The sequence below is a fragment of the Lynx canadensis genome, chromosome B2, assembly GCF_007474595.2.
Source record: "Lynx canadensis isolate LIC74 chromosome B2, mLynCan4.pri.v2, whole genome shotgun sequence".
In the NCBI taxonomy this organism is placed as follows: domain Eukaryota; kingdom Metazoa; phylum Chordata; class Mammalia; order Carnivora; family Felidae; genus Lynx; species Lynx canadensis.
This window is the reverse complement of record NC_044307.1, coordinates 81104794-81124290: the sequence shown is the minus strand read 5'-3', so window position 1 is coordinate 81124290 and position 19497 is coordinate 81104794. Positions and strand designations below refer to the sequence as shown.

The 19497-nt window shown below is 38.1% G+C and overlaps 1 protein-coding gene across 3 annotated transcripts in view; it reads right to left on the bottom strand.

Annotated features, from left to right (window-relative positions):
- Positions 1 to 8851: 8851 nt before the first annotated feature.
- The window catches only part of CASP8AP2 (caspase 8 associated protein 2), a 39942-nt gene continuing 29296 nt past the window's right edge, over positions 8852 to 19497 (bottom strand). Inside the window, exons 8-11 of one of the 3 annotated variants that reach the window (XM_030315969.1) lie at positions 16099 to 19225; positions 13683 to 13782; positions 12842 to 12894; positions 8852 to 10195 (exon numbers count right to left, since the gene is read on the bottom strand). In XM_030315969.1, coding sequence (XP_030171829.1) covers positions 10186 to 10195; positions 12842 to 12894; positions 13683 to 13782; positions 16099 to 19225 — 3290 coding nt within the window. In that variant the 3' untranslated portion in view covers positions 8852 to 10185. Of the gene's footprint in view, positions 10196 to 10374; positions 10981 to 12452; positions 12895 to 13682; positions 13783 to 16098; positions 19226 to 19497 lie in introns of those variants that run through there. The other 2 variants (XM_030315972.1, XM_030315970.1) reach the window with 2 other exon arrangements.

Here is a 19497-nt window from a genome sequence, read left to right as displayed (position 1 = left end):
AACAGGTGGAATGAATACTTATACACTGAATCATCTGAACAGCAAATGCATTACCTAACTCAAGATAATAACGTTTAAACCAGAAAGTGAGGTTTAAAAAAAAAAAAAAAAAAAAGCCCACAACCCTATGTTGATGTATTTAAAAATCTCCTGCAGGGGCACTTGGGTGGCTCAGTCAGTTAAGTGTCTGACCTTTGCTTTCGACTCAGGTCATGATCTCACATTTGGTGAGTTGGAAGCCCACATGGGGCTCTGTGCTGACAGCGCAAAGCATGCTTGGGATTCTTTCTCTTCCTCTCTCTCTGCCCCTCCTCCACTCACTCTCTCAAAAATAAATTTTAAAATAAACTTAAAAAAAATAAAAATAAACTTTTCCCTGATAAAACAATCTGATCATTCTTGAAGAGTTTTAGCAAGCAGAGGATTGGCACAAAGTCGGCGACTCTCCCATATCCTCATAGTAATAATGTGAAATGTCCCCATGAGGTAATACTGCCCTGCACTGCTGCTGGGGGGGAGGAGCTCTACGCACTGCCTCATCCCCACCAGCCCAACGGCTCAGCAGGAATTAGCACACTAAAGGATGAGAATCAGTGCCTTAGAGAACAAGTTTTGTTTTGTTTTTTCAAGTTCCAACTTTCTCTCTCACCAAAAGAGATGTTGAATCTATGAAGTCACTGGCAGGCCCAAGACACACTCAGAGAAACAGAAGGGAAAGGAAGTTTAGAAAGAACAAACGTAACAGGATGGAGGAAGGCGCACCTGGAATGAGAGCTCCACTAGCTACCGCCTCCGTGCTAGTCAATGGTATCAATACTTTCCATGTCACTGCACTCACAGCTGGTGATATACACTCCCTAGGGCCACGAGGGGTTGTTGGTTTTCTGTAAGCAGCTGTAAAACATTAGAACTGGGAAGGCTGACATAACATCAGTGAACAGAAATTCCGAGTCATAGAGGGTAGCAGCAGCAGAAGAGGAAAGCTCATTTGTGTCAAGTCCTCATCTGCTGAGATTCAGAGGAACTTACAATAAGAAAATAAGAGATTCCCAGAAGAAAGTGTGAGAAATTATAGGAACTGGGTTAACCTATCAGGTTCCTAGCAGAGAATTTGGTGTTCCTCAGATAAAAGGTATTACCATGCCAAAAGATAACCACACCAATTACAGGAAAACAGAACTGCAAAATAAAAGGTCGAGGTGAGTGATTTTCAAAACACCGTAGGGGCGCCTGGCTGGCTCAGTAGGCAGAGCATGCAACTCTCAGTCTCGGGCCTATGCGTTCAAGTCCCGCATTGGGTGTGGAGATTACTTAAAAAATAAAATCTTTTTAAAAAAGTAAAATAAAGGTAGTTCTAAGAAGCATGAAATTAAATCCCACCTTCCACTTGGAAAAACATTCTACGACAGTGTCAACCTCACATTAATGAATATATGAAATTCATAGCTGACTGTCTCATATTTAGGAGACACCACAGCTTAATAAACATAGTAGTTCACTCTCACCACTTTCAGCAAGTCCTCTCCCAATCCCAGGATGTGTGCTCGTGAACATAATTTAACCTACTACCCTGGCCTTCAATTATATATCCTTATGGGAATTTGTTCTACAGATTTACCTGCACATGTATAAAATGATGTGTACAAAGTGATTCATTACAGTACTGCTGCATTTGCAGAAGATAGGAAATGCCAGAATGTCCATCAATAGAGAAATGGTTAAACACAATAAACTCTCATTTATTATTATTCTCCCACCCCCACTGCCCACAAGGGGTAATCCCTCCAGCAACCCTTTGTTCTCTATATTTAAGAGTCTCTTATGTTTTGTCCCCCTCCCTGTTTTTATATTATTTTTGCTTCCCTTCCCTTACGTTCATCTGTTTTGTATCTTAAAGTCCTCATATAATATTTGTCTTTCCCTAATTTCACTTAGCATAATATCTTCTAGTTCCATGAATGTAGTTGCAAATGGCAAGATTTCATTCTTTTTGATTACTGAGTAATACTGAAGTAAATATATATCACATCTTCTTTATCCATTCATCCATCGACGAACATTTGGGCTCTTTCCATACTGTGGCTATTGTAGATAGCGCCGCTAAACATTGGGGTGAATGTGCCCCTTCGAAACAGCCTATCTGTATCCCTTGGATAAATACCTAGTGGTGCAATTGCTGGGTCATATGGTAGTTCTATTTCTAATTTTTTGAGGAACTACTATACTGTTTTCCAAGGTAGCTGCACCAGTTTGCATTCCCACCAGCAGTGCAAAAGAGATCTTCTTTCTCCGCATCCTTGCCAACATCTGTTGCCTGAGTTGTTAAATGTTAGCCATTCTGACAGGTGTGAGGTGGTATCTCATTGTGGTTTTGGTTTGTATTTCTCTGATGATGAGTGATGTTGAGCATTTTTTCATGTGTTGGTTGGCCATCTGGATGTCTTCTTTGGAGAAGTATCTGTTCATGTCTTTTGCCCATTTCTTCACTGGATTATTTGTGTTTTGGGTGTTGAGTTTGGTAAGTTCTTTATAGATTTCGGATACTAACCCTTTATCTGATATGTCATTTGCAAATATTTTCTCCCATTCCGTTGGGTGCCTTTTAGTTTTGCTGATTGTTTCCTTTGCTGTGCAAAGGATTTCTATTTTGATGAGGTCCCAATTCTTATTTTTGCTTTTGTTTCCCTTGCCTCCAGAGACGTGTTAAGAAGTTGCTGTGGCCAAGGTCAAGGAGGTCTTTGCCTGCTTTCTCCTGGAGGATTTTGATGGCTTCCTGTCTTACATTTAGGCCTTTCATACATTTTGTGTTTATTTTTGTGTATTGTGTAAGAAAGTGGTCCAGGTTCATTCTTCTGCATGTCGCTGTCCAGTTTTCCCAGCACCATTTGCTGAAGAGACTGTCTTTATTCCATTGGATATTCTTTCCTGCTTTGTCAAAGATTAGTTGGCCATATGTTTGTGGGTCCATTTCTGGGTTCTCTATTCTGTTCCATTGATCTGAGTGCCTGTTTTTGTGCCAAACCTTCTTGATTTTTAAACCACATAAATGTATTATCTAGACAAAAATTTTGATTAAATATATGTAATTTACCCACAAGAAGCTAAGTCTATGCCTTCCCCAACTCTTCTCTGCCTCGGTGTCCTTCAAGGATCAGATCATATAGCACTTCCTCTATGTTGCCCCAACTTGTTCCTTGTAACACTAGTATACCACTTCTCACAGTTAGTTGGGTGTTTGTCTTCCTGGGAAGCTGAACTCCTTCAGAGGAAGAATGATTCATCTTTTTATCACCAGCTCCTATCACAATGTCAGGACTTAGGCACCTCAAGATACATTTAATTTTTAAAATATACCTCAAGTGCATTGAATCAAATCAGTCATAATCCTTGTATCAAGGCACACACACTGCCTTTATTCTTCCATGGAAGAAATCTTTTAAAGTTTTTATTTATTTGTTTGTTTGAGAGTGAGTGAGAGAGAGAGAGAGAGAGAGCGAGAGCACGAGCCAGGAAGACAGGCAGAGGGAGAGAATCCCAAGCAGGCTCCATACTCAACAGAGCCCATGTGGGGCTTGATGCCATGACCTTGGGATCATGACCTAAGCCGAAATCAAGAGTCAGATGCTCAACTGACTGAGCCACCTAGGCACCCCCAAAACTTATTTTCTAATAACAGAGTCAATATCCATGAACCCATACCAAACTGAGAACTAGAACACTGACACTAAATTATATTTCTCTAGATGCTATCCTTTCCCTTTGCCTCTTTGAATCTAGACATAAAGCTTACAGCCTTCACAAAAATTAACTCGAAATGGATCACAGACAATACACTTGTCACCATCTTATCTGAAGGCTATATTAATTTTCCTCCTCTGCCATAAACTAGGCCACAGAAGTCTAGTCTAGTCTTGACATCTCCCAGAACTTTAGACTGGGCCACAATATTAATCTGATTGGATCTGATGAGAGAGCGGTAGCAAATATGGTAGATGCTTTAGTAATAAGACATGCAAGCCACAGGGCAGGATATAAACTCCCCCCACCCCAAAATTAAGGCGCCTGCCACCTCAGTGGTTTCTAGAGGTCCAGCCTTTACAAAGTGAAAGATAAGTTGCTGTCCTTTGCACTAAAATAAGCACACACACACAAAACCCCACAATGCTTGATAAGCTTTTATGAATTCTAGAGGCCACTTGATGTGTTATTTGGCCCACTAAATGATCAACCTGTAAAGCTGTCAGCTTTCACTGGTGAACAAAGAAAAGGCTCTGCAACAAGTTTAGGTTGCAGTACAAAAGTCGTGCAAGATGCCAGCAAATCAGATGATACTCAAAGAGATGATAGCTAATATGTTGCATGAAGTCTCTGGTAAGCCTCAATGAAACAATCAGAGTGCATACCTTCAGGGTTTTATACCAAAGCTATGCCTTGTGGGAGACTGAATGCCTGACCATGGGAAATCAAGTGACCAGGTGACCCAAGCTGCCCAGAATTAGTTGGGTGTTATCTGAACCACCCAACCAAAAAGTACTAAATGCAGCATTCATCAATTAAGATGAAAAAAAGCAGGCTGAGGCAGGTCTGAAAGATACAAGTGACATAAGCAGGTAGCTCAGACTCTAGTATGTAATACTATACCTGCTTTCTTTTCACTCAATCCAAACCTATAGCTTCATGTGCAGCTCCTTATAACCAGTTAGGTGAGGAGAAAGATTTGGGTCTGGTTTCCAGGTGTTTCTGCATTACATGCTAACACAAGCCAGAAGCAGACCGCTATAATATTACAACCCAAATCAGGACAGAATGAAAAAGGGAAAAAAGGGAAATTCTCCCCCAAGGAGGGGGGATAGAAGAAGTATAGAACTTTTTTTTTTTTTTTTAAGTTTGCTCATTTATTTTGAGAGAGAGAGGAAGCACACATCGGGGAGGGGCAGAGAAAGAGGGAGAGATTGAGAATCCCAAGCAGGCTGCACTGCCAGTGCAGAGCCAGACATGGGGCTCAAACTCACAAACTGTGAAATCAGGACCTGAGCCAAGGTTGGTCGCTCAACCAACTGGGCCACCCAGGCGCCCCAGGGTATAGGACTTACAACAATATATATAGTTGTCTCCTTCCTTCACTTTGAGAGCCAAAGCTAGAACCTATTCAAGGACAGTGGTTAAAGGCTTGACTGGATGGTTAAAGACTTAGAACATAATTGCATATATGACAAAGTCTTAGGGAAGCAGCAATGTGAATGGACTTCTAACATTGTAAACAAAGAATGAATATTGTGTCCCAGGTGAATGTTCACAAAATGGTTCACAAAAGGCACCTTGCAGAAGAGAATCTCCATGAGATGGACAAGATAATACATTCTGGAAATGAGTCTCTTCCCCGTGCAAACTCAGTGCTTACTTAATGGACCCATGTACAAAATGGCCATATGGCAAGAAAGCAAGCTTTGTATGGGCTCAACAACATGGACTTCCCCTCACCACAGCTGTTCTTGTTACCTCCATTGTGTAAGGCTTATCCTATCAAACACGAAGTCAAAGTTGAGTTCAAATAGGGACTACCAACTACTAAGTAGCAGGTGTATGATAGCAGACTGACTATCCATGGAGGGGAGGCAATTATATTATTGGAATGACACTATGGAATACCTGTTCACCATTATCACATTCCACACATTTTCTGTCCAAGAAACTCATTTCACAGCAAAATACATTCAGCAAATGGGTTTATGCTCATGTCTTTCACAATTTCATCATATACCTCTCACAGAAAACAGAAAAAAGAACATTTCCAATGCATTTTATGAAGCCAGCATAATAACCTGAATACCAAAACCTGAGAAGGCATTATTAAGAAAATACTTTAGATCTCACAAAAAAATTAAAAACCCACAGAATATCCTAAACAAAACATTAGCAAACCAAATCTAATATTATATAAAGAGGATCTAATACATCACATTAAAGTGAGGCTGATTTTTTTTTAAGTTTATTTATTTTGGGAGAGAGCATGCGCATATACACTCATGAGAGCAGGGCAGGGGCAGAGAGAGGGAGAGAGGACCCCAAACAGGCTCCAGGCTCGATCTCACAATTGTGAGATCATGACCTGAGCCAAAAGCAAGAGTCGAACACTTAACCCACTGAGCCACCCAGGTGCCCCAAACTTAGGCTTATTCTGAGACTACAAGGTTTGTTTAGTATTTAAAAATCAACATAGGGGCGCCTGGGTGGCGCAGTCGGTTAAACGTCCGACTTCAGCCAGGTCACGATCTCGCGGTCCGTGAGTTCGAGCCCCGCTTCAGGCTCTGGGCTGATGGCTGGGAGCCTGGAGCCTGTTTCCGATTCTGTGTCTCCCTCTCTCTCTGCCCCTCCCCCATTCATGCTCTGTCTCTCTCTGTCCCAAAAATAAATAAAAAACGTTGAAAAAAAATTTAAAAAAAAAACAAACATAATTCACATTTACAAAGTAAAAGAAAATTTTAATAAAACATCCATTCATGATTTTTTAAAAATTTATTTTAGAGAGAGAACGTGCAAGTGTGAGTGGGGGAGGGGCAGAGAGGCAGAGAGAGGGAGGAGAGAGAAACCCAAGCAGGTTCCATATGGAGCCCCGTGCAGGGCTTGAACTCAAGAACCATGAAATCATGACCTGGGCCCAAATCAAGAAATCCCACACTTAACCAACCGAGCCACCTGGGAACCCCCATTCAGGATTAAAAAAAAAAAAAATTCTGGGGCGCCTGGGTAGCTCAGTTGGTAAAGCGTCCAACTTCGGCTCAGGTCATGGTCTCACAGTTTGTGAGTTCGAGCCCCGCATCGGGCTCTATGCTGATAGCTCAGAGCCTGAAGCCTGCTTCAGATTCTGTGTCTCCCTCTCTCTCTGCCCTTCCCCCGCTCACACTGTGTCTCTCTCCTCAAAAATAAATACACATAAAAAAAATTTTTTTTTAATTCTTAGGAATAGAAAGAAGGAAACTTCCTTAAACTGTAGTCGTTTTTATTTTTGTTTTTAATTTACAGGAAACCTTATATTTATAAAATATTGAGTCTTCACTATGAGATCAGGAATAAGACTAGTTCACTACCTTAGTGTTCACTAGTATCAAATTCTAAACTTTATTGTATTAAAGGTCTTTGACAGTGCAAAAAAAAAGTAGAAAATAAAGCTTACAGATTATAAAGAAAGAAAACCATGATTTTGTACAGAAGATTCAAAAGAATTTACAAATTTTTGACACATATATGATAGTTCAGCAAATTTCTAGGTATAAAGTCAAGTGTATTTCTGTATCCCCAAAAGAAAACTAAATCATTTACTACAGGATCAGATACTATCAAACACTAAGAAAAATCTAATGAAAAATATACAAGCCTTATACGCACACACACATCATTATTTAAATAATTACAATAAATGGTGGAATATACCATGCTCAAGGACTGGAAAATTCAACACTGTAAACATGTCAATTCTCCCCGAATTTATTCAGATTCTGTGGAACTTGATAAACTGATTCTAATATGTATGTGGAAATGTGAAGAACCAAATATATCTACTAGGATAGTGAGGAAAGAAAACAAAGTGATGGAACTTGTCTACTGAATATCAAAATTTATTATAAAGCTACAGTAATTAAGAGAGCGATAAGAAACTGAAAATAGAACTACCCTATGGTCCAGCAATTGCATTATTAGATACTTACTCAAAGGATACAAAAATACACTCAAAGGCGTACATGCACCCCAGTGTTTACAGCATTATCAATAATAGCCAAACTATGGAAAGAGCACAAATCTCCACTGACTGATGAATGGATAAAGGGGTGGTAACAAAGGGGTGGTAACGAAGGGATAGTGTGTGTGTATGTGTATATATATAAGTATACATACATACACACACACACACACACACACACATATACACAATACCAGTATTACTCAGGCATCAAAAAGAATGAGCTCTTGCCATTTGCAGTGGTGTGGATAGAGCTAGAATGTATTATGCTAAGTGAAATGAGTCAATCAGAGAAAGACTAATACCATTATGATTTCACTCATGTGGAATTTAAGAAACAAAACAGATGAAGATATGGGAAGGTGGAGGAAGAGAAGTGAGGGAAACCACAAGAGACTCTTAATGATAGAGAACAACGTAAGGGTTGATGGAAGGAGATGGGTGGGAGAGTAAAGATTAAAATTAAGAATGTATATTAATCAAAAAATATGTGATCCAAGGAAAGGCAAACGACAAAGTGGGAAAAGGGATTTCCACATACAGAATAAAGAACTCCTATCCAGAATATATAAATTATTCTTACAAATTAATAAAAGAGATCAGAGACTTGAACAGGGACTTTACCAAAAAAGGAAATTCAAATAGCCAACAAACATTCAGGAGGTATCATTCCACCAGAATGGCTAAGATTAAAGACTTATCATAGTAGAGAGCATGTGCAGAAACTGGAGCTCACACTACTGAAGAAGTATAAATGGATAAACACACTTTAGAAAACTGTTTGGCAGTGTTTACTAAAATTTCACCCCTTTATTCTCATTCTTGACCTGGATGGGTGTTACACAAGTATCCACTTTGTGAAATTTACAGAGCTACTTTTCCTCAATGCCACACTTTAATTTTTTTTAAGCTTAGTCTTTTTTAATGTTTATTTTTATTTTTGAGAGTGCATGCATGAACGAGCGGGGAGGGGCAGAGAGAGAGGGAGACAGAGGATCCAAAGCAGGCTCCATGCTGACAGCAGAGTCAGTCAGATGCAGGACTTGAATACACAAACCATGAGATCATGACCTGAGCCGAAGTTGGTCACTCAACCAACTGAGCCACCCAGGTGCCCCACCAGACTTTAATTTTTAAAGTTCAGCGTTTTTATATTTGTACCTTCATCCTAACAAGGCAAGGACTCTAACATTTTCTTGGTGCCTTGACCTCCATCATGTTGATACTGTCTAAAATTAATTATGGATATTTCTTCTTTCTCGTCCTAGTCACACTTTACCCAGGTATCTAACCACTCCTTCTGCCTAGCTCTGATAATATCTCTTGGACTTATTGTTGCTGAGCATTTTCTCAAAAAATGTTTATGATGTGGATTTTTGATTGGTAAATCTTAATGATTGTATTAAGCCCTCACATTTGAATAACAATTTAAATGGATGTAAAGCTTTAGGTCCAATACTTTAAAAGGTTTTCTTACAGTCAGTTTTGCTCTTGAAAAGACAGATCAATCTGATTCTTATTCCTTTATACAAGAAAAATTTTTATTTTTTACAAGAGTAACTTTTAGATTTTTCTCATTATCAATATGTCTCTAGATGTGGGTACTTTCTTCTTGTTTGGCACTTCACGGCCCTTTCAATCTTTAATTTTTTCTTATCCTGGACCTCTTTTGTTACTTGAATGGTGGCACATCTACTTTGTCCTTCATCTCACTTAAATCTGAATTCATGTCTTCTTTTTTCTCTTTTGCTTCTTTCTGGGAGAATTTCTCAATTTGACTTTCCAACTCACTAACTCATTCATCAGCCATACTCATTCAATTTTTATTCCACTTATGTTATTTTAAATATGTTTTTTATATTTCAACTTGGCTCATTATTTCTTATTCTTATGCCACATTGCTAAACTCTTCCCTTTTTTTTCTGTTTACAGGCTTAATTTTAGATTCTGATGATCTTATGTAATTGAGTTTTCTTTTGAACCAGTGGCATTTCTTGGTAATCACTTTACTTTGGCTTGTGAACTCACTTACCTGATGGTATGGGCTCTTCTGAGTGATAGAATGCCCTGGGGAAAGGCTGAGGGCAGCAATCTGGGCTATGTTGGGGGTTCAAAGAGAGGGAAGAAGATAAAGCCCTACGGTGCACAGCCCCAACACTACAAAAACCACAGTAAATTATTTGTTTGTTATCTACGAAGTAACCCTTCAACCATAGCTCCCTCTTTAGACACTGTGGGAGAAATGGCAATTTCCTAAGGCATTTCCTAAAGTCTAGGGCCTACGCTGTAACCCATTAGTCCTATAAGTCTGGAGGGGGAGGAGTGAACAAATAATGCACAAGCTCGTCAGTCCTTACCTGTTTTCCCCAAATCTTCACCCAAAAGGGTTTTGTGCTGCCCAGATTTTATCTGTGAGGACACCTGCAGCAGAGGTCTGGTTCACTGTACTAGTACCTGCTGTGAGAAAGCAGGCAAAGGCAACTGGTTTTCTCTAATGAATCTACTCACAGACATTCAGCCAGCCATACCCCCACCAAGAACCACTTCAAAACAGCTCCCATATCCCCTGTGAGTTTTACCTTTTGTTCTTGTAATTATTATCTAAACACACTAAAAGAAACATTCTAATCAAAATATAACAGAACTTTACATGGCTTTATTTATACATTACTGGTATTGAAAACAAACTTTATACAAAAAGTTTTATACAGATAAAAAAAATCCTTGGCTAGGCAAAGCCATTTATGTGTGTATGTACACACAAACACACCTATACACAAAGTATTATACATCACTGTAATTATACATATTTACATATACACTATTTAAATTATTTTACAATGTACCAAAATGAGAGGCAATTAGAAAAGCAAATAAAAATGGATGAAAATGAACTAAATAATCGTTTCAAATGCTACAAAATTATTTTGAAAAATCTAGAAAAGAAAGTCATTTCTTTGAGGTTTCAATGCCATTTCGTTGTTGCTTTTATCTTAATAACAAGTTCTGTTCAAAAATAAATATCTTGACCAATAACAAGTGAGCAAATCAGACTGATGACTGGAACAAGCCAAGCATGCTGACTTGAGATTAAAGCGTCAGCAATTACAAATGTAGATTTTTATTACTAATCGAATATGCCATGAAACTGCCCTCTACTTCCCCATTTAAAACATGAGGAATTCCAAGCTTCTGTGAAATATGCAATATCAATCAAGACTCCAAGGAATTCAGCAATTTATCTGTAATGTAAGAAAATGCTGAAGTTATGATTCTATTTTTCTGATGACCATTTTATAAGGTGTTGTTCTTTAAATGAGTTCACTCAGGTAATATCAGTGATAAAGAACTAGCTTTTTACAGACTCAGTTTGGTAACTTTATTGCTATATTCTGATTCTGGCAAGAATCTTATGAGACTATAGCACTTGGATGGAAAAAAAATCAGTTAAGAGACAGATAGGAATAAAATAACCTACTATTTTTGCTATCATGCAAGCAAAAAAAATTTCAAGTAACAAATCCACTGAAGATTTTAGATTTGTAAAGGAATTTGGAAATTTCAAACTAATACGCATCACTTTCAGATACAAGTTAATTCTTTCATAAATGTATATATTATCTTCACAAGGGAATGGAACTCACATTTTAACATAACATTCAGGTAAAATAAAAACTCAGTTTCATTTCTTAAAGGCAGTAAAAATTTTAAAGCACAGTAAATCTGAAAAATAATCAGGCCATTTTAAAAGGTTCTTAAAGAATAAGCTTTTCTATTTAAATTCTCCATTATTCAATCTTACATTCTGAATTATGTAAATAGGATTTTAACTTCACAGTAAACTGCTAAATATCTTCTGAAGATCTCATTAGCAAACTAGTTGCTTAGAGAAGATATTGAAACTAACAGGTTATCCACAGATAATAAAATTTACACTGGGTCCAGAAGTCGATTTAAACTTCAAAAATATAAGGACCCTTCACACTAAGATCTATGTCCAAATATGGATTCTTTTCAGATTTAATTTAATTTGAACTGAACTGAATTTGAAATTGGGTGTTCTGCATTCAAGTAATTATGATACAAATACAGTGAAAACAGTGATAGGTTAAGTACCTTTACAACTTTCTTTATGTAAAGTCCAAAATATCTAAGCAATTGGTTCAGGCCTTAGAGAAAAAAAACCTGCTGATAATTATTGCCTGTACAGGAATGGCTTATATAATTATAAACCTGTAGGAATGGCTTAAATAAACTAAGAAAACATGTCAGTGAACATCATTAATAATTTAACTTGGTAAATCATGTCATCTATTCAGATGACAAAGGATTTCATGTTTATGAATGATGTACGTTTTATATTTTAAAATATTTAGTACTCCTAATTAAAATTTGAAAAATACTAGGGGCGCCTGGGTGGCGCAGTCGGTTAAGCGTCCGACTTCAGCCAGGTCACGATCTTGCGGTCCGTGAGTTCGAGCCCCGCGTCAGGCTCTGGGCTGATGGCTCGGAGCCTGGAGCCTGTTTCCGATTCTGTGTCTCCCTCTCTCTCTGCCCCTCCCCCGTTCATGCTCTGTCTCTCTCTGTCCCAAAAATAAATAACAAACGTTGAAAAAAAAAAAAATTAAAAAAAAATAAATAAATAAAATTTGAAAAATACTAAATTTCAAAGACTACAGAGTTCACTGCCTGTGAAATGTATGCTATTCAAGAATGTTTTATTTTTCTTCATCTATAAAAAATTTTTTGTTAATCATCAAATGGATTATCCCCCCGCATCTTAGACTCATCAGCAATCAGAAGGTTGAGAAGAAATATGATATGTCAGTTATACTCCAAAAAAAAAAACAAAAAAAAAGGGTTGAGGAGAGATGCCATGCTGATCTGAACTGCAGCAGGCTTCGCTCTAAGCCACGTCTCTATGGATGAAGCAACCTTTGAATCCTGCACGAGCAACCATCCTCCAACCTGTGACTGAAGCAGAAACTAACTGGATGTCTCTACCCACTACTCATATCTTCAGTGACTAACAGGCCATTAACTGCACAGTTACAGTGTCAGATATTTACTTTACTGGTGTCCTGTAGCAGAACCATTAACTACCTGCATTTTGACTTTTCAAAGAGCTTCATTAGCTGCTGGAATCTTTCTGAGACCTGAAAAATTTTAAGTGATGGTTAATTACAAACATCTCAATATATATATTTTTTTTATCTGTGATGAATATTTTCACAAAACATCTAAAGACAAAGAAAGTTGCCCTCAGTAATAAAAACATGAAATAATGTTTGGAAAAATAAAATATCTTCATACTAAAGGTGATTGCTAGTTTAATTGTTCAATATTAAACATTCTTAAAGAAGCAAACATCATAAGACAAATGAGATCAAATAAGTAAATGGTAAGACAATAGGAAAAAATTAGGATTGTTCCCAGCTATGTCCACAATCACCAAGATTTTATTTATTTATTTTATTTCCTTAAGTAATCTCTATACCCAAAGTGGAGCTCAAACTCAAGATCCCAAGATCAAGAGTCACATGCTCTACTGACTGAGCCATCCCGGTGCCCCTTACCAAGTTTCTAACAGTCCTATGTAAAGAGCCATACTGTTAAAGAAAATGGTTAATAGGAGCCCCTGGGTGGCTCAGTCGGTTGAGTGTCCAACTCTGGATGTCAGCTCAGGTCATGATCTCATGGTTCGGGAGATCAAGCCCCACATCAGCTCTGCGTGGACAGTGTGGAGCCTGCTTGGGATTCTCTCTCTCCCTCTCTCTTTGCCTCTCCCCCACTTGCGCTCTCTCTCTCTCAAAATAAAGAAACATTAAAAAAAATTTTTAAAGAAATTGGATAATATCTACGTATTTTAAACATGATAAAGGTTAAATCTAAATATAGTAGAAACACTTGTAAAATTATAGAAATGTAAAAATTGGGTAGTTACCTGATATGGATTTTTATTCAACTTGGCAGCTAAATAAGAAAATGTTTTCAATGATGGCCCTCTTTTTTGACACTCCAATAAAATTTCCCGGTCATCATTTCTGAAGAGAGAAAAATGTTATTTTAGTTTCTGTAGATTAGAGTAGGAAGGTAACAAAAATTCCAATGCCTTAATGTCTACAAATAGGAGGTGACATTTTTCTTAAAAGCCCACAGAAACAAACAAACTGCATATACCAAAATATGAACAATGATTATCTCTGAGAAATAGTATGCATGATTTTAATGTTTGAGTTCACACATATTTCCCAAAAAATTTAAAAAAAAATTTTTTTAACATTTATTCATTTTTGAGAGACAGAGTGTGAGTGGGGAAGAGGCAGAGAGAGACAGAATCTGAAGCAGGCTCCAGGCTCTTAGCTATCAGCACAAAGCCCGACGTGGGGCTGGAACTCACACACTACGAGATTATGACCTGAGCTGAAGTCAGATGCTCAACCAACTGAGCCACCTGGGGGTCCCCAAAATTTTCTAAAATAAACCAATTTGGGGGCGCCTGGGTGGCTCAGTTGGTTGAGCATCTGACTTCGGCTCGGGTCATGATCTCGCGGTCCGTGAGTTTGGGCCCCACGTCGGGCTCTGAGCTGACAGCTCGGAGCCTGTAGCCTGTTTCAGATTCTGTGTCTGTTTCTCTGACCCTCCCCCGTTCATGCTCTGTCTCTCTCTGTCTCAAAAATAAATAAACATTTAAAATAAATAAATAAATAAATAAACCAATTTATTCTAATGACAAAATTAAAGGTGTTTTTTTTTTTCTTAATCTACCTTTAATGTGTACTTTCTTTTTAATGTTTATTTTTGAGAGAAAGTGCACATGTTCACATACAGGGGAGGGGCAGAGAGAGAGGGAGAGGGAGACAGAGGATCCGAAGTGGGCTCTGCACTGACAGCAGACAGCCAGATGCAGGGCTTGAACCTGCAAACCAAGAGATCATAACATGAGCTGAAGTCAGATGCTTAACCCACTGAGCCACCCAAGTGCCCCAATGTGTACTTTTAAAATTAGGGCCCAAACAAGATCAAAGTCTTCATAAGCAGAAAAACCAAAAGTAAAATAGAATCCAGGCATTCTCATTCCCAGATTTGTTTTTCTACGTGATCTGAACCAGTGCGTGTTATAATCTCTGAGATACTATTCTGCCATCTATAAATTATCTGGAATGAAGGCATGGAAGACTGTGGTATTAAACAAAACTGGTTACCAGGGGGTTGCTATACAGTTCCCCTAGACCTTTGAGCATGTCCAGGACCAGAGGTTAAGAGCAAAAGCAAAGGGACAGTTTCTAGAGACTTGAGCTAAGCTCAAGGTGACAAGGGAGAAAGAATGTGGGACTCTCGGGGTGCCTGGGTAGCACAGTCAGTTGAGCATCCTACTCTTGATCTCGGCTCTGGTCATGGTCTCATAATTGTTGAGTTTGATGGGGCTCTGTGCTGATGGAGTAGAGCCTGCCTGGGATTCTGTCTCTCCTCTCTGCCCCTCCCCCACTTGTGCTCTCTCTAAATTAATCAATTAATAAAACTTTAAAAAAAAAAAAAAAAAAAAGGATGTGGGACTCTCAAATGGGGCAAAGAGCCAGGCACTTCACATGCATCCAAACACCAACTGTTCCCCAAACGTGCATGTCCCCACATTCCACTTCCCTCTCTCCCTCTGCCCCCCCCCCACTTGCACATGCATGTTCTCCCTATCAAAATAAATATATTTTTAAAAATTAAATGCAATTAATTAAATAGAATAAAACAAGTTAAACTAAATAAGTAAAATAAACAAAACTGGTCACCAATTTCAACATGATTCAGTTTCCCTCATTATGCACTCTAGTTAAGTCTGGAGAGCATGAACCTCTAGTCCAATGGTTCACAAATGTAGTCACCTTTAAATCTCCATTTCTTAAAAAGTTTACATGAAAGTCAAGAGGACAACCAATTGATGAAACTTTTTCGAAACTCCTAGTTTAGGGGAAAACTCAAATTACAAATGCACTTTTTGCCCGTTTCACCACCTGTCATTCTTCCTTTCTAAAATGTGGTTATATTCTTCCTTTCTAAAATGTGGTTATACCAGTTCCTTACAAAGAATTTTTAACTGAAAAAGTTAAAAAAAAATTTTTAAAAGAACAGTGAAAAGTTATGTCCATGGTGCTAATGCACATACCCGGTTAAGAGCCACTGCTCTAAACTGTTCTATACTACAGCTGGACTGCACTCTAGAATGCATTCTTTACCAACTTTGGCCACTTTTGAAGTCAGTCCTCACTTGCCTTATTTTAGGATGGGATAAAACTATGATGACATGACAGAACAGATGCCTGGCCTCTCAAAATTTCCTGGTGACTTAAAAGTCTCAAGATTCTTACCTTGTCCATAAAACTATAATTTCTCCCTTCTTTTTAATAACATTCTTTGCAGAAAGGCTTATAGGAGAAGTGGCAGTTGCTGACAGCTCCTCGATCCCTGGGCTTGACTTCAACGATGAGGGATCTTTAGTCACTGCAGGGGCCTTTTTCTTACTGGCTTTCTTTCGGTGAGCTTCACCATTCTCAGAAGAATCATGGGTAATTTTCTTAGTCTTTTCCCTACTGGTTAAGTCTGTTTCCTTTCTCTGTTTTTTATGAGAATGATTTAGATCAGAAAGTTTTTTTCTCTTTTTAGGAGCATTATCCAAAGTCCCAGGCAACACTGAACTATCAGAATTTGATGCCGACTCTGGTTTTAAGTCATCCTTTTTTACTTCACATGAACTGGGAGGTTCTGAGGTCAAATCGATACAGGCTTTCTCAACAATGCATTCCAAAGGCCCGTTTGCCACTTGCACCTTTCCTTCCTTACAGTTATCTTCATCTACACATATCACCTGACATTCCAAGCGTCCAACACCTAAAGCAGGATGGTTACTCTCATTTTTACTCTCACTTGAAACCTCTTGTGTCAAATCAATGAAAGCATCTACAGTATCAGGCTGCATATCATCTAGTATTTGAGCATTCTGATCCAAATTGCCTTCAGAGCATCCCAACTGATCAATATTTAAAACTGTTACTTCTATGAATTCCCCCAAGTTTTTGGTCTCAGTGACTGAATCTTTTGTGAGGTCTATATATGTGTCTGGAAGATGATCCTCAACAGAATGTGAAATTTCTTCCATTGGAGGCAATTCTTCAATGCTTTCAGGTACTTTTGGTTCCCATACTTGATGCAACTTGAAACACTCATCAGCCACTTCATTACCATGACTCACTTTACCTGAAGCATCTTTAAGAAATTCGTATATATCAGGAACCTGTGTTTGTATCATACAGTCCTGTTCTTCATGAGCTGATTTACTGCTGTCAACATTGTTGTTGGAATTTAATTCCTCCACAGATTTAAAAACTCCATTCTGACATGAAACATATTCTTTCTCCACTGCTTTATCTGCTTCTTTTTCCATTCTGGGCAACGATGCCAGTGACTCGTCAGCCACCATATTCTGTTTAAGACTAGGGGAGGTAGATGGTGCAGCACGCCGTATTTTCACAATGAAATGATCATTGGACTTTTCCATTATGACAGCATGCATGGGTAGGTTGGGGTGGTACTGAAAGCCTGGAGTAACAGACCGACTTGTCCATGATGAAGAACAACTTGATTTGCTGCTCGAATTATCAGACTCCAGAGCTAAATGAATATCTTGTTCAGATGCATCCTCTTCTTCAAGTAAGGCATCTTCACTAAAATGGGCACTAATAACTTCTTCAGGAGTTGAACTAGACAAAACTTCAGGCTTTAAGAAACTGAGATGACCATCTGACTTCAGAGGTGATGGTACTGTTAAAGAGACTGCGAGATCTTCAAGAAGTATGGAGGAAATGCAGGGCTTGCTCTTTTCTGAACTACATCCATTATCTTTACTCAAAGCTATATTAGTGGACACTTCAAACATACAACTTTCATCCAACACATCAGGATGAACTGGCAAAGAAAGTCCTGAAGACAAAGATGGACCTTTCTCAGATGACAATAATGACCAATTGTCATCACTAATCATTTTAGGACATGGAGAAACCACGCCTGAAACCAGCTCGTCAGTTGTACAAGTTGGTATAGATTCGCACTTAAGACTCTCCAGCAGCTGTTTTTCTGGAGTCTTTAACTCCCACTCACTTTTTTCATTACAATTAACACTGTTATCCAAAAGATCAGAACCCTGTAACAAACTTTTGAATATTTCACCCATCTGTGCATCGCTCACTAAATTAAAAGTAAGACTAGATGCTTGCTGTTCAGTAAGAATCTCGAAACTGCGTTCTGGCTTCAAAGCTGCATGCTGGGATGTTTGTGCATCCTCTATGGTGCTGCCTTCCATTTTTCCTGGCTTTGGGACGCTGGGACAGTTTGGTTCCAAGGAGCGTTCTTCAGACTGAGAGTTCTTAATGTTATCAAAGCAAGTGTTAGAACTTTTTTTAATGTCACGCTTCACTGTGTTAATACTGAAATTATCTTGAGGTTTTTCCTCAGATTTTTTACATCCAAGTGCAGACTTATGATTAACAGAATCTTCCGATTTGGGGGATTTCTCTTTCAGCATTTCTTTGCCGGAGTTGTCCACATTCCCCTTCTGACAATTTGAATATTGTGCTTTCTCCTTATTTATCTTTTCACGTTTTCCTTCATCACTGTCACTGCCAAAGTTTATGGAATCACAAAACTTTCCTAAGATTTTCTTAAGCTTTCCAAACAAATAATCCAGCTGTTCTTCTACAAACTTCCACAATTTTTTTTTCATATCTGGTAGCTGCTGTTCAAACAAACGATCCACAATGCCATTCTTTTTAACTTGCTTAAGTTTGGATTCTATAACATCACAGAGATTATTCTGTAAAGTAGTCACTGACTTTGAGATCTTGGATAAGTCAAGGTGTTTAATTAGTGATGTAAAACTCAAAATTGCTGACTCGATAATTCTATGAAATTGTATTAATGAAAATTTTACCTTGAATTTCATATAATTTTTCCTTACATGTTTTCTTATCATTCGTAACATGTGCATAATCTCTCGTACAGAAGAGGGTGCAGCAATAATTGGAACTATTTTTTCCAGGCTGGAGGTACTCATGGTCTTATCTTTCCTCTCTGTTTTTGAAGATCTGCTAGATTCACTTTGTCTATTATTATTCCATCTGCTTTTGGTCTGATGAATTTTTATAGATGTTTTCCTACTGTCTTTACCCAAGTGCATAGTACTTTTCCTACTTCCTGGGTTACTTTTTGCATTCTGGACTTCAGTAGAAGTTCTAGGTTTGGCACTTTTTTCAAAACTTTCTTGTGGTTTAGATTTTTCACTGTCACTTATAATTTCTCCTTCTTCCAATTCATCTAAAGATGAATTCTTATGGTAGTCTGCATCTGTAAATTTGTCAGATTTGCAAACTGGCTTTTGATTTTCCTTATTGAGATCAGACTTGCTCTTAGAGGTAGATTGAGCCGAATCTGGTGGAAATATATCTGTGGAAGAGAAAAGTGTATTATAGTCACATGACAACTGAGTTCTAGTCATTTGACATTTCCATACTAAATATAACAAAAACTTAAGTACTGAGGCAACTCATTATTTTAATAGCTTTTTTTTTTAGTAGAATGTTAATGCCTAATATTTAATCATGTCATATGTCTTTTGTCACCATTTTTAATAGCTTTTTTTTTCTTAGTAGTATGTTAATGTTTAATACTTAATCACATTCTATGTCTTTCCTGGCCTCAGTTGGTACTCAGTGATG